The sequence below is a fragment of the Grampus griseus genome, assembly GCF_964374135.1.
Source record: "Grampus griseus genome assembly, chromosome: 14".
Classification (NCBI taxonomy): domain Eukaryota; kingdom Metazoa; phylum Chordata; class Mammalia; order Artiodactyla; family Delphinidae; genus Grampus; species Grampus griseus.
Genome location: NC_139008.1, coordinates 62,064,096 through 62,078,232, shown reverse-complemented (window position 1 = coordinate 62,078,232; position 14,137 = coordinate 62,064,096). Strand labels below are relative to the sequence as shown.

The following is a 14,137-nucleotide window of genomic DNA, read 5'->3' as shown; positions in this document are numbered from 1 at the left end:
CTGCTGTCTGAGACTGGGGTGTGGGCAGGAGCAGATTCTTCCTGCTCTTCTGGTGCTACAGACCCCGCCTTCACACCACTTTCTAGGACTGTCACTTCTCATTTATCTGTGTGACTGCTTGACCGATGTCTGTCTCCACCACTTAACAAGAAGCTCCCTGAGGGCAGGGGTGGGCCAGCTGTTTTCCTCACTGCAGTGTCCCCAGCACCCAGCACAGGATCTGGTGTGTGTTTGTAGAATGACCGAATGGACGAGCACATCAGTGGCTACAGTGTGAATGCTCCTACCCACACAGGTGTGTGGACCGTGTTTACCCGTGAAGACATGGTGTCCTCTCACACAGTGTTCTTTCAACGTGGGTCCTGGGGAGAAATTTCTCTCTGGCCACACCTTTGAGCTTCTGGTCGGCTTGACTGTGTGGACTATGAATTGTGCACCAAGTCTCACTTTCTTTGTGCTTTGGCTGCTAGAAAATCAGAGTCACGCCTGTGTCAGAGGCACTTCTGGCAAGAGTACAAGTCTTTAGACTTTAGAGCATGGGGTCTGGGTATGGTCCTCACCCAGAGCTTCACTGTCTTTTCCTATTTTATTTTTTCTCCTTTACCCCAGTTTCTTCCTTTATTATTTTTCTTATGCTGTTGGATTTAATTTTTATAAGTTGCCTCAAAGCAATCAGGTTTAAATGAGGTGGGATAAGGTAAATTTTATGATTTTGAGAAATGCAACCAACTCCAGTGCCCCAACCAGGAAAGGAGGAGGAAAGGGGCAGAGTGAGAGCCACTGTTAAGCAAACCACAACCAGCGGTCAGTCTGGAGTTTGGAAGGGATCTGGTGGCCGTGCTATCCAGGCAGCTGCCTTTCAGACATCTCAACAAGGACACTCTGGTGACTTGGGAGGAGGTATGCTGTGTCCTCTGGCACAAGGCAGGCTGGGGCTTACCTGCCTGGAGAGGAGGACAGGCTGAGCAACAGGCGTCCGGAGCCTTAAATAAAAATGTTCACACCCTCTGCTGCCAGAAAGTCCTTTCTGGGGAATCTAGCCTAAGGAGAGAATCCTAAATACTAAAAACGTTAGATGGTCCTGAGGCAAAGGCCTGGGTGTATATTCCTAGCACTTAACACAGCAGAGACTCGAGAAATATCTGCCAAAAGCCAAGTCGGAGGCAATGAGCTAGATGTGTACAGAGCCACAGAGAGATCTCAGGAGCACAGGGGAGAGGAGAGGGAACACAGGTCTACTTACGGAAACCAGACTCTCACTAAATACACACAGATACATTAACACCATATATTTTACAAAAAGAAACACATCCAAGGACACAAATCAAACGCATTAGGGCAGGTGCCTCTGGTGAAGGGAAATGAAGGTGGCAAATGGAGATGGGCATCAGGGTGAAGGTGGTGAAGGAAACAAGGAGGGGGCCCTCGCGTGGGCCGATGCCAGTGTGCTGTGAACCAAAGCATATGATAAATTCACCTCTTCTCCCGAGGTCCAGGAAAAAAAAAAAAATCAGTGAATACCTAACGTTATTTGATGCACTCTTACTTATAAGAGTAAAAATCAGAACGATATTTTCTGTTTAAAGTGAGGGGGATGCTATAAGTCAGTCGTGGTGTATCTGCTTGTGGGGATATTCTGAAATCATTAAGAAGAGCAGTTCTGATCCAATAATGAGGGAGTGATGGAACAGGAAGCAGGCGTTAAAAATTATGTTTCTGACTCACTCACAGACTGGTAAAAATAAAGAATTTTGATGCGAGTCAGTATAGGTGGGAGTACAGTGAAGCCAGCACACTTGTAACTGTTGGTGGAAATGTAAATTGGTACAATCAGAGGGATTTGGCACCAACTACTCCAGATGCTGTTTGATCTGGTAATGCTACTGCAGATATACTTGCCAGATACTTACACGAGGATGCTCATGGCAGCAGTGCTGGGACATCCCACCACTGAATGCCCCTCAGGGGCACATCCACGAAACACAACCACAAGCAGCTGTTACAAAAAATGAGGTAGCTCTGACTGTGTGGATACAAAAATATCTCCCTGGTAAGAACCATATGTTCGATACATATATTTGTTTTAAAATTGTTACCTAAATGTAGACCTATGCATAACAGAATGAGGCACAAGGAACTACGCTGGGGAGAGGACTATGGCTCGTTTGCCCCTTCCCTTAGATTGAAAAAAATTTTCTTAAACTATGTTTATGTATTTTTAAAATGTGAATTAAAAGTTATCCTTGAGGAGGGATTTCCCTGGTGGTCCAGTGGTTAGGACTCTGCGCTTCCACTGCAAGGGGCATGGGTTCGATCCAAGGTCGGGGAACTCAGATCCCATGTGCCGAGCAGCGTGGCCGGGGTGGGGTGGTAGTGGTGGTGAAAGTTATCCTTGAGGAATTTTCAATGACCAGGAAAAAAGTGCTTGTAATGTATTATTTTAAAAAAAACAGTTATAAAATGATTACCATTAGGTTAAAAATACGATTATGAAAAGCCTGAAAGGAGATATGCCAAAACGTTAATAGTGATTACCTCTGTGTATTTTTCCCTCTCTTTAAGTTTTCTGCATATATTACTTTTATAATCAGAAAACAGTACATGTTATATTAAAAAAAAAAAAGTTTGAGAGTTTGCAGTAACATGAGAAAATGCTCACGATGTAATTAATGTGAAGTGAGAAAAGCAGCTACAGGACTGAATACACCACATGTTCACAGCTATGGAGGAACCATGCACAGGGAAAAGCAGAGGAAGGACACACCTCCAAAGGGACTCTGTGACTGTCTCTGGCAGGGGGGTTTTGGATGGCTGCTGTTTTCCCCTTTTTACTTTTCTGTGTTTTCCAGGTTTTCAACACTGAGCCTGTGTAACTTTTATTGGGAAAATAAACCTCGATAAATTAAAAAAAAAAAAAAGCAATTAGTATGGTAGAGGTATGTCCGAGACATAGCTATACCCCACCCCAATATGAAGAGTACAATGAAACCAAACCGGTATCAGGAAAACAAAACAGAAAGCTCCTCGAAGAAGGGAAATAAAGACTGGTGGGAAGGGGCCCCCGACATCACAGTGGGGTCTCTGGGTAGTGGGCCTAAGGGTAAATTGTTATTTTTCCTGCTCTTTATTTTCTATAAATGAACATTCATGTCTTCTGTGATGGGAAAAATAAAACAAAATCAAATAAAGTTATTCAAACCGAATGCTACAACAGGTGACAAAAGACTTACTTTGAAAAAGAGGTAGAGCCCCAAGAGCGTGCAGCTGGCGATGATGGGGAACCGGGCAGCGTCCCGGCTGGTGATGGTCTCGGGCATGTCCGAGGCATTCTAGACGAGAGAAGAAAGGCCCTGCTGAGTGCGGGGAGTGCTTCTGGCCTCTGAGGGTTGGATGCTGGCAGGAATTTGGTGCCCCAACAGCTCGTTCATCTCCTTCCCCTCCTGCCATCACTGAGTTGCCTCAGGGCTTTGCAAGTGCTGTTCCCTCTGCCCAGGCTGCGGACCACCCAACCTCGGGCAGGACGCTCTGATCCCATCGTCTTGCTATTGAGGAGACCTGCACTCCAACAGGGACAGTTCCTGGGAGGACCCAGGGCACATGCGGCAGAGGCAATGGGTACATAATAACTGAAAGAGAAAACCCTGGACACTGGTGACGAGAGCGCAGTTCTGGGCCTCGCGAGGACTACCTCCAGTTTTCTTATGGATTAGCTGAGATGTAAATATGATCAGTCTTTTATCCAGTAGGCAGTGAATATTATGAGTGGAAATAAACCAACAACACACAAAACTTAACAATGGCTAAAACCGAGTATGGGAAGACACCAACTGCAAGGAGAAGCAAATCTGGACAACACTCAACTCAAGAAGTGTGACTGCGAAAACTGAATCTGGTCAGAGTAAAAGCCACCTTTAAATTCACACTGGCAGATGCAACAGTTGGCAAGAATGTGATCTAGGTAAAGAGCTGACGGAGGATAAATATTTACATGAAAAACAACTGAAGGCAATCAAAATCATTTCAGTATTATCAAAATGGAAAAAAACTGGAAATAGAGTAACAGTGCAACATAGAAAATTAAGTCAGCTCCACAGAATTCGTGACAGAAGACTTTCGAATGCAAATCCATCATAGTAGTATAATTCTGGTTTAAATTTATATTAAAAATGTTTTTTAGTCAAGTGGGGAGGCCCTTAACCAAACCCCAACATATGCATGGCTGAGGCGGCCCAGGCACAGGGCTGAAGGGAGACCCGCCCTTGTGGAGGGACCAGGTAGCTCTGTGTGAGTCACTCTCTGGCACCTTTGCTGGGAGTGGGGTGGCGTGGGTGAGCAACAGTGACATGGAGAGGCAGGGTCATCTTCCTTCCCTCTTCTCTCCCAGCCCTTGGTTTCTGCTTTTGGCAGCACTGTGCTGTGGGGTCTGGGCAAATTCATCGCCCTCTCTGTGTACCTCTATAAAATCATATTTCCTGTGTAGCAGCAGGGTGGGCACAAAAATAAATGAGCTCCTGACCATAAAGAATTCACAGGCAGGTAGGCCAAGACCTTGACATGTAAACAGAGTATCACCGCATACTGTGACATGTGACAGAACAGAGACACGCATACTGCGGTGGTACGTGGCCTGAGCGCCCAGTGGTGGAGGGAGGGCTCTGATGTCAGCAGGCCCAGCTGCACTCCCAGCTCTGCTTCTTTCCAGGTTTGGGACCTTGGGGAAGTTAACTTCCTTCTCAGAGCCTCAATTTCCTCAGCTGTAAAATGGGGTGACAGGATTTGATGATTTTTTTTTTTTCCCACAGCACTGGAAGTACTTGTGTTGTGCCTTGAGCTTCCTACAAGTTGTATAAACTATTTGTATTATTCTTATGTAGAAGGGAATCATGAGAAAGCAGACAGGACACTACTTTCGCAAGGAAGCAGGGGAGTGTCAGAGGTGGTTAGAGCAGATATCACTTAAGCAAGGCCTTGAAGGCCAACCACAGGGTCTGGTATGTAGTCGAAGCCAGATAAACGCTGACTAAGTTGAGGAGTTTGCTTTGTGTACGAGGAAGGGAAGCGCTTACCAAGCAGAGGGACCTGTAGATGCAGGCAGGGCACGTGGTATGAGAACATTCACGGACTCTGGCTTCACCTACAAACCAGTGTTACCACTCATTTCCACAGTCATTTCAATTCAGCCCAGGATCCCGGGCGGGAAGAGGCTTAATATTATTCGATGACAAACCAGGCTGGACAGATGTTCCATCACACAGAGGAATCTGGTCTCCTCTGTGGGTGGCTATTGGAAATATCCCACGTGCAATGTTGAGTGAGAACAGGAGACTTGAAATCTGACCAATGATGACAGTAACACGGATAACACTTACTGAGAGCTTTCTAGGTGCCAAGCATTGTTCTAGGTGCTTTACATGATTTCATCCTCACAGTAACCCCAGGAAGCAGGTACTTTTAATAGCTCCACTTTACAGATGAAGAGACTGAGGCTCAGAGAGGTGACATAACTTGCTTTAAGGTGACACAGCTGACGAGTGGCAGAGCCAGGATTCACACTGAGGCAGTCTCGTTCCAGAGCCCAAACTCTTGGCTATTACCCCCTAGACGTCCTCTACCTTTTCTATCTGGAAATTTCTGCTGGAAAGTTGTGACAAGAAGCTCAGGGAGCCTATGACCTTTCTGAGGAACAGAATCCTGAAGGCAACAGAATCTTTGTAGTTGGAAAAATACAAAAAGTTGTCAGGATTCTCCACTGATTCAATTTGGATTTTTAAACTAGACGTTCTTATGCAAATGCAATGGCTCCTGAAATGCAAAACATACTTGGGGGCGGTGGGGGGGGTTGGGAACTGACACAAAGAGCAGAAATAAATTCAGCTTCCAGTGACATTCTGCACGCTCAGTTATCAGGGCGGAAGCAAAAGGAGCGAGGGAAGATGGCTCGCTCAAGTCGTTGGCTCAGCTGGAGCTCTGGGAGTTCTGCTTCCAGGCCATGCCCTAGAAAGGATCTGGAATTCGTGGGCCATTCTGTTACCCCAGGGTCTCCTCTCCTCACTGCCATGTGCACTCACTCACCTGAGCATCTCCTGAACTACCCCCACCCCAGCCCTTTGCCCCTACTGCAGTCTCCACTAGCACCACCTCACCAGCCCCCTTCCTGCCTGTCACCTCCCCTATCAGGAGCTCTTTCTGAAGGACCTGATCGCAACCCACAACAGCTCAGAAACCTCTGGAGAATGGACTACCAAGCAGCCATCAAACAAGAACTGAGGTCACTGCAGGTGGGAGTATAAACTGGTACAACCTCTATGGTGGATAATATGATAAAATCCGTCTAAATCAAACATGCACAGAGCCCTTGACCCTGCAAATCGATTTTAAGGAATTTATCCTACAAATACACAGAAAAGTGTAAAGTAACAAATGTATAAGGAGATTAATTTCAGCATGGTTTGCGATAGCAGAAGACTGACACACCTAACTGACCAGTGGAGGACTCCAAATCAGGGGCCCTCACACTTGGGCTCGCATCAGAATCGCCAGGAGGGCTTGTGAACAGATCTGCGTTTCTAACAAGTTCCCAGGTGATAACTGATGCTGCTGGTCCTGAGATTACATTTTGAGAATCATGGCTGGGGGGTACAGGTGGACACCACACAGCTGTTAAAGAACACAACCGTGCCATGTGTACTGACATATTGGATCTCCAACATGTAAGTGGTGAAAACAGCAAGGTGTAAAAAAGAGTGTATCTATAACAAAATGTAAGTTATGTAGCAAAAAATGGGGGGAAGCATATGCTTATTTATTTGTAAAGGCACAGAGGCTCTGGATGGATAGCTAAGAAACATGTAACAGGGGCTGCCTCGGGGGAGGGAAACTGGGAAGCTGGGGTGGGAGGGAGATTTCACTTTGTCCCCCTGTACCTTTGGAATTCTACACCTTGGGCGTGCGTGACCTACCCTCCCCGCCATAAAACAAGGTACATCTACATGTACTGACATAGGAAAATGACCAAGACATACTGTTAAGGAAAAAAAAAAGAATCAAGTTTCAGGGCAATTATGTACCGCAAAATCCCACTTTTATATGTATGTGCACACAGGCGCATACATGTTTGTATATATGCAGAAAAAGGTCTGGAAGCTGGCACACCAAACAGCTAACTGGGTCACTTCCACAGAAGTGGTACTGGGGGGGGCGGGCTTTTCCTTTATACTTCTGCGTTGCTTGAATTTTTACAAATGCAAACATGTAGTAACTACGAAGATTAACTGGTGCGTTGCCCTCAGGATTCTGGACCTCAGAATGGCCGCAGGATCCTAGAGCATCTTCCTGTTACATCACCCGAGTACCTGTACTGGGCTCACATCAAACTGCTCACTGCCTCCTGGAAAACACCTGTGGGCCCACGCCTCCCTCTCCTCCTGTCCTGCCTGCTGAGCTATCCACCCTGCCAAAGATCACTGCTGCCACCTCTAGCAGTCGGCTGGTCACACAGCTGTTCCTCCTTGGTGACTGCGCTCTGTGAGGGGAGGGCTTGGCCTTCTTTGTCTTGGCACCCCTGGTACCCAGCCCAGAGCAGGAACCCAGTCCAGCTGGCTGAGGGGCTCCTCTGAGTTACAGGCCAAAGGCCTTTGAAGCGATGATGAGTAGCTGTTGCTGGGATTTGCCCCCTTCTGGGAACAGAGGTCTCTGACAGGAATGGGCACTGCTCTCAGATGGCTCTGCCTATGGCTACTTCTTCCCAACACACTCCTGGACTTCTCCTCCCATGATTTCACAACTCGCCCTTTCTGTCATGGACAACTTGCCCCCAGGGAGAATTCTGTCCTCACATGCCCTCTCAGCTGGCTGTGGGGGGTCTAACACTAGCGGGAAATCAAAACTCCTGGGCCCCCAAGCTAACTTTTCTCTCTTTGACAAATGATTAGAGAAACAACTCAGGGTAGAAAAAGGGAGTCGTTTGGCCTGTCCTCTCCCTAGGCCACTCGTATGGGTCTTCAGAGGCACCTGCATCAAGGAGAGCCCCGGACTAGGACCAGGGACACCTGGTTCTGCCCCTAATTGGCAGAGAAGTCATTTCTTTGACTCTCAGTTTCTCTGTACAATGGTGTTAATAAAACTGGCTCTGCCTGTCTCACTCAGTTGCTGGGAGAATCAGAGGGCGAAGGCTTGTAAACTTTAGAATACCCTGGTTACTGGTGGTGGGAGGCTAAGGGTCAGGCTGTTTGCAATTCCATGCACAGTCTTCCAGCACCCCTGTCTTGCCGGAGATGCTGGGGAGAGGTATTTAGATGCTTCAGTAGATCGAAAGCTCTCTTCTATCCCTACCCTCTGCTCCAGCCACTCCAGACTTTCCACCATCAACTAAACTGCCTCGTACAGCTGCTTTCCTGGTTTCCTCTGCCTCGAATGTCTTCTGGGGGAAATTCGACCTCTACCTCAAGGCTCCAGCCCACCTCCAGCACAAAGCCGCCCTGCCCTGCCCCAGGTGTGTTCAATCTTTCTCCCTAAAGCCTGCAGCACTACCTGTACCACAATCACAGATCTCGTTATTCCTCTCTCATCCAGACACCTAAACTCCTTGGTGACAGCGCTCTGACCCACTCATCTTTGCAGCATCCATCTGCCCTGGACAACAGTGGAGGTTCAGGAAATTCTGTTGTCTGGAAGGCGTTTTCTGAAGAGGTTACTAATCCATGTGTAGACGGTGCCAAGGAGAATTACTCAGTATAGGGAGCCCCTCACATCAAGTGCCCAGCTCACTCCTTGCTGCCCTTCACCTTCTTTGTCCTGATCTATTTCAGAACATCCCTCTGTACCAAGTGTTTGCCCGAAGCAAAGGTAGGGAGGATGAAAGCCACCAGAACTCTGCTTAGAAGAGGCAGAATTGTACGGAAAATGGGGCCACCTAAGCGTGACCAATCCCCTTTGCATCTGACCACAGAGGGAACCAGCCTCAAGCTCTTTGATCTTGAGAAAGGAAGGTGGCAGGCCTCGGCCACTGCTCAAGTTGGGTAATGTTTTGAGAACCTGGGCTTGAGCAGTTTCAAAAGTGGCAGCTCCTCTATGGGTCTGCCCTCTTTGGGTACGACAGCTTCCGCTAAGGTTCAACTTCAGGTCTGGGTGGGGGAGGAGCAGCAGGGAGCTGCAGATCAGGAGGTGGTGGAGGATGATGGGAGAGGCTGCCAGGAAGTGAGAAGTCACTGGTGCAACGGGCTAGAGAGGGCTTAATATCGGGAAGAAGGGTGACAGAGAGGAAGTCAGAAGGTGGAAGGCCCTGGGGTCCTCTTAGGTATCCAATGGGACAGATGTTGAAGGACAGGGATGAGCTCTGGCCCAGTCTCACAAGAGAGGCCTACAGCAGCTCAGTTACTCAGCAGGTAAGCCCAATTTGGTGGAAAGACTGTCTTAAGGGGCATGAGAAGAGCTACTTTGAGGTAGGGTCTGGGGTGGGAACAGGGTCAGGGTTAGGGGTTAGGAATAGGGTCTGGGCTCAGGCTCGGACAGGTCCGAGCTTGGGTGTAGTCAGGGAGAGGAAACCAGCAAACCAAGGGTCTATGGCTGGTTAAAAAGAGAGGCACCAAAGTGCCAGGTCCTGAGGAGTTGTGTGACCGGAATTGGTTCCAGAAAGTGATGCAAAAAACTAGGAGCTGAGCTGGGGGTTCCAGGAGCTAATATTCCTGTGTTAGTTTTTTTTTTTTTTTTTTTTTTTAGGTGGGGCAAAGGTTTGATCTGGGGGTTCTAGGAGAGCACTCTATGGGTCACAGATTCCAGCTGGGCAGGTGTCAGAGTCTAGGGATGAGCCTGGGTGCCAGAATTTGCCCTGGGTTAGGGTGAGGAATGACAAGAGGCTGTACTATTCAGGAGGTGTCAGAACCAGTGCCCCATCAGATACAGATGGATGTTGACCCAGAGCCTGGGATGGGGTGACTGTCCCAGATGGGATGAACAGCCAGAGCAGAGCGTGAGGCTGGTCTGGCTGGGTCCAGCAGGCTCAAAACAATTAGTACCCGAATCACAGTGTCAGGGTCGGCCAACAGTGCTTCCAGCATGGTGCACAGAGGGAGGGATGTGTCAAGGTCCGAACGGGGTTGGAAACCGCTCCCTATTTGAGAAAGGTGTCAGTACCCGGTTCGCGGATCGGTGCCCAGATCCTGGGGCACCTAAGGTCAGCCCCGGGATGTGGGCCCGGGTTGGGGATGCGGTGGTGAGCAATGCTGGGAAGGGTCAGTGTCCGGGCAGAGGAAGTGTCTGTCCCGTCCAGGGCGGGCGGGGGAAGGGTCCGTGCCAGCCGTGTCAGGGTGGGAGGTGGACAGCGCCCGGCTTTGCCGCTGACCCTACCTTGCCGCGGGCGCAGCGCACGGAGCGCAGGGCGCCGAAGAAGATGGGCAGCAGCGCCATGAGCAGGAGGCTGCCATAGGCCAGCGCGATGCCCTCGGGCGTGGAAGGCGGCCGCGTCGTGCCGTTGGTTGGGCCGCCTGCCTCGACACTGCCGTTATGCGGGTCGCTGAGGGCCGAGTCCATGGCAAGGCTGCACTCGGGGTCCGACTCCAGGTCCGGCAGCTGCAGCAGAGACGCAGAAGGGAAGACGGGCTATGCGTGGAAAGCCACGTTCCCCTAAAGAAACAGGAAGTGACGTGCGTCCCTCGCCGGCCTGCGCCGCGCACGCGTGCGCGTTCACGTCTCCCCGCCCGCGCGCCCTCTAGCGGTGGCGGAGGGACAGGCGGCCGGTTGCTAAGCAACTTGCTGGTAGCAGGGAGAGGAACACTGGACCACTGCGGTGGATATCCATCCCTAGGGAGACCTGAGGACCCCATTCCCTAGTCCCAGTCAACCTCCTTAACTCCAGGACACTAATAACTAAGAATTTGTTTACTCATGCAGGCATTCATCCAATATTTAATCATTCCCTCACTCCTTAAGTATTTGGGTATCCCATCATATCCAGGCACTGTCCTAGGCTCTGGGGACACAGAAGGGAACAATATAGGCAAAAGTCCGTCCCTGCCCTCATGAAGCTTGTACTTTTAGTGTGGCGGGGGGTTGTTGGGAGGATAATAAATAAAATGAATAAAATAAATAAATCAAAGTCTATAGGATGTTAGTGTGTAATTATATGTTACATAGCATGTTTTTTAAAAAAAATTATTTATTTTAGGCTGCATTGGGTCTTCGTTGCTGTGTGCGGGCTTTCTCTAGTAGCGGCGAGCGGGGGCTATTCTTTGTTGAGGTGTGTGGGCTCTCTCATTGCGGTGGCTTCTTTTGTTGCGTAGCATAGGCTCGGGCTTCAGTAGTTGTGGCACGCCGGCTCAGTAGTTGTGGCTCATGGGCTCTAGAGTGCAGGCTCAGTAGTTGTGGCGCATGGGCTTAGTTGCTCCGCGGCATGTGTGATCTTCCCGGACCAGGGCTCGAACCCGTGTCCCTTGCATGGGCAGGCAGATTCTTAACCACTGCAGATTAAGTAATTTAGAGGGAGATTAGTAATTTAAGTAAATTAAATTAAATTAAATTAAGTAATTTAAGGGAGATTAGTAATTCAGAGAGACATCCCTCTCTAGGAACCTAGTGAACTTTTGTATATGGCTTGGGCCAGGGTGGTTCCAGCCAGTTCCAGAGGACAAAAGTCAGGTGGCTTGCTCTGCAGATGGCCAGCTCTGTCGGGTTCCCAGTGTATGTGTGTCCAGGAGTGAGGAGAGGGTATAGGTAGGAGTCACCTGAACTTGGGTGCAGGCCCAAGCTGTCTGGGACTCCTGGCTATGCTAATGGTGCTCTAGTTAAGAGCTGGAGAAAGTATGTAGCAGACAAATTGATGAAAGCTGTACCCTGCAGGCACCTAGCACTGGAGAAACCCTGCGCCAAGCAGTGGGAAAAAAGCATGTTCTCCAGGAACCCAGGAAGTGAGCCAACCTCGAACCAGGAAGGGAAGGTCCATTCTCCTCCAGCATTCCTCTAGTACACTCTACTGAAAAGGCTTAAAGTATGTCAGCTGGCAAGGAAGAAATATTTACGAGGTCTGGCTCCATTATCACAGAGCTGGCAAAAAGAGTGGTTTTAGAGCAGAGAGGCAATAAGTTGATAAGTGACACTGATAGTGTAAAATCGCATGGCCTGGTCCAAGCTGGGCAGGTGGTGAGGTGGGGTTGGAGTATAGGGTTCACAGTGAGAGGAGACAAAGGCAAGGAGTCAGACTATTAAAGTTTGCATAATGGAGTTTGCCTAGTTCATGCCAGGCACTGTACTGGTAACTTTATAGGTGTTTTCTTTGATCTCAATAACACTGGTAAGATATGATTAGTCCCATTTTGCAGATAAGGAAACAGGCTCACAGAGGTAAACTAGCCATCCAGGTCACACAGTCCAGCAGAGGAAGAGGAGAGACTTGAACTCAGGTCTGTAGGGCTCTGAAGCCTCTGCTCTTTATAATATCCCAGCTACAAAGAGGGCTAAGGAGTTTGGACCAGAGTGACTTAGTTCTGGGCAGATGGTGTACAGTTTCAGGCTCTGTTTTTCAATAAACTGGACATGACCTGAGTGGATGGGTGAAGGCAGTGTGCCTGATGAATTCATCCATCAATAATTCAGGCCACAGGATTTGCCCAGCAGCTGGGCCTCATGGCTCCGAGCCTCTTCATCTGAGAGCATACAATTGGAAATCAGAGACACTCCTGCTTCATGCAAGGCTGAGCACTTGATTTAGTTTGGTCTGGGGCAGATCTGGCCATCTCCCTTTACACTCATGGGAGACTGTGAATATGACCCAGGGAACTGAGGGGTCGACTCAAGTTCAGAAAGCTCCCGTCAAGGCTTCTGGAGGGTTGGATTTCTGGCTTGGAGCCAGCCTGTCTTGGTATTCTCTGGAGACAGGGATAAGACAATCTTGTGCGTGGGGGGTGGTGCCCCGAGGCTTCATCTGCCAAGCCTCCTGTATGGTGTTACTTTCCCAGAGGAGATCTGAGCTGAGGTCAATAATGGAGCCTGTTTAGAGCCTGGGATAGTTAAATTACCAAACACTTGTTCCAAAGAAAGATGCAGACTTACTCCCACCCCATTTCTCTTATTACTGTGTTCAGTGACTGTGAATGGATCTCAGTTTTTCCAATTTTTTCTCATATATGCGCACACACATATACACACACACTTACACACACTATTCCATGCTTAAATAATTCTTAAAATAGTAATCAAGGATCATTAGTGGATGCTAAGCCTTGGGAGAAAGGTTTTTGAGGGACAGGATAGTCACAATTTACCCCACAGATTACTAGTTCTTTATAAAAGGAAAAACTTCCCTTTAAAGTGGAGTGACCTGGTGGACACTCCCTTAACCAGCCGATCAAATTTAGCATCACCGAATGGGATGGGACAAAATGACTAGACGTGATGCAATGCGGGGGACACATCACCTGCGTAGTCTTCTTGCCAAACATGTTTAACCTGCATCTACTCATGAGGAAACATCAGGAAAAATAAGAAAAAGCCAGACTGTGGCATATTCAGAACAACTAGCCTGAACTCTTCAAAAATGTTGGTGCCATGAAAGAGAAAAAAACCAAAAAATCCATGTTGTAGATGAAAGGAGAATGAAGGGAGGGGGAAAAGCAAATGTAATCTATCACCCTTGATTGGATCCTGGATCACAACATTTTTAAAAAGCCTATAAAGAAAATTTTCGGACACGTGGGGAAATGTGAATGTGGATTGTTTGGGAGTGATAACGGTATCGTGGTTCTGCAGGACCTTGCTAATCAGGGCGTGATCCCCAGACTAGTAGTAGCAGCTGGGAGCCTATCAGAAATGCAGAATCTCAGGCCCCACCCACACCTACTGGATGTCCCGGTGATCTAAGTGCACATTTAGTTTGACAAATGCTGGTGTAGGAGATCCACTGTATTGTAGGAGGTATAGTCCTGCCTCAGGAGCCCAGGTGATCCTGTGTTCTTGATTCTTGGGAGAGAATGGGCAGGGAAGCAGTAAAACTGTGTAAATGTTTACTGTTAAATTACCTACTGAGGCTACAGGACCTTTAAATATATGTGCTCAATAAATATTTATATGTGAAGGAATGAGTTTATTGTTCCCTCCACCTAACCATGTTTATCTTTCCTCACAACACTGGTTAACCCCTACTCATTCC

General features: G+C 48.4%; 1 protein-coding gene across 2 annotated transcripts in view; it reads right to left on the bottom strand.

Annotated features, from left to right (window-relative positions):
- HM13 (histocompatibility minor 13) overlaps window positions 1–10,624 on the bottom strand; it is a 41,248-nt gene extending 30,624 nt beyond the window's left edge. The window contains exons 1-2 of one of the 2 annotated variants that reach the window (XM_082670039.1): window positions 10,345–10,624; window positions 3,231–3,329 (exon numbers count right to left, since the gene is read on the bottom strand). In XM_082670039.1, coding sequence (XP_082526165.1) covers window positions 3,231–3,329; window positions 10,345–10,527 — 282 coding nt within the window. In that variant the 5' untranslated portion in view covers window positions 10,528–10,624. The remainder of the gene's footprint in view (window positions 1–3,230; window positions 3,330–10,344) is intronic. The other variant, XM_082670040.1, reaches the window with a different exon arrangement.
- Window positions 10,625–14,137: the final 3,513 nt, after the last annotated feature.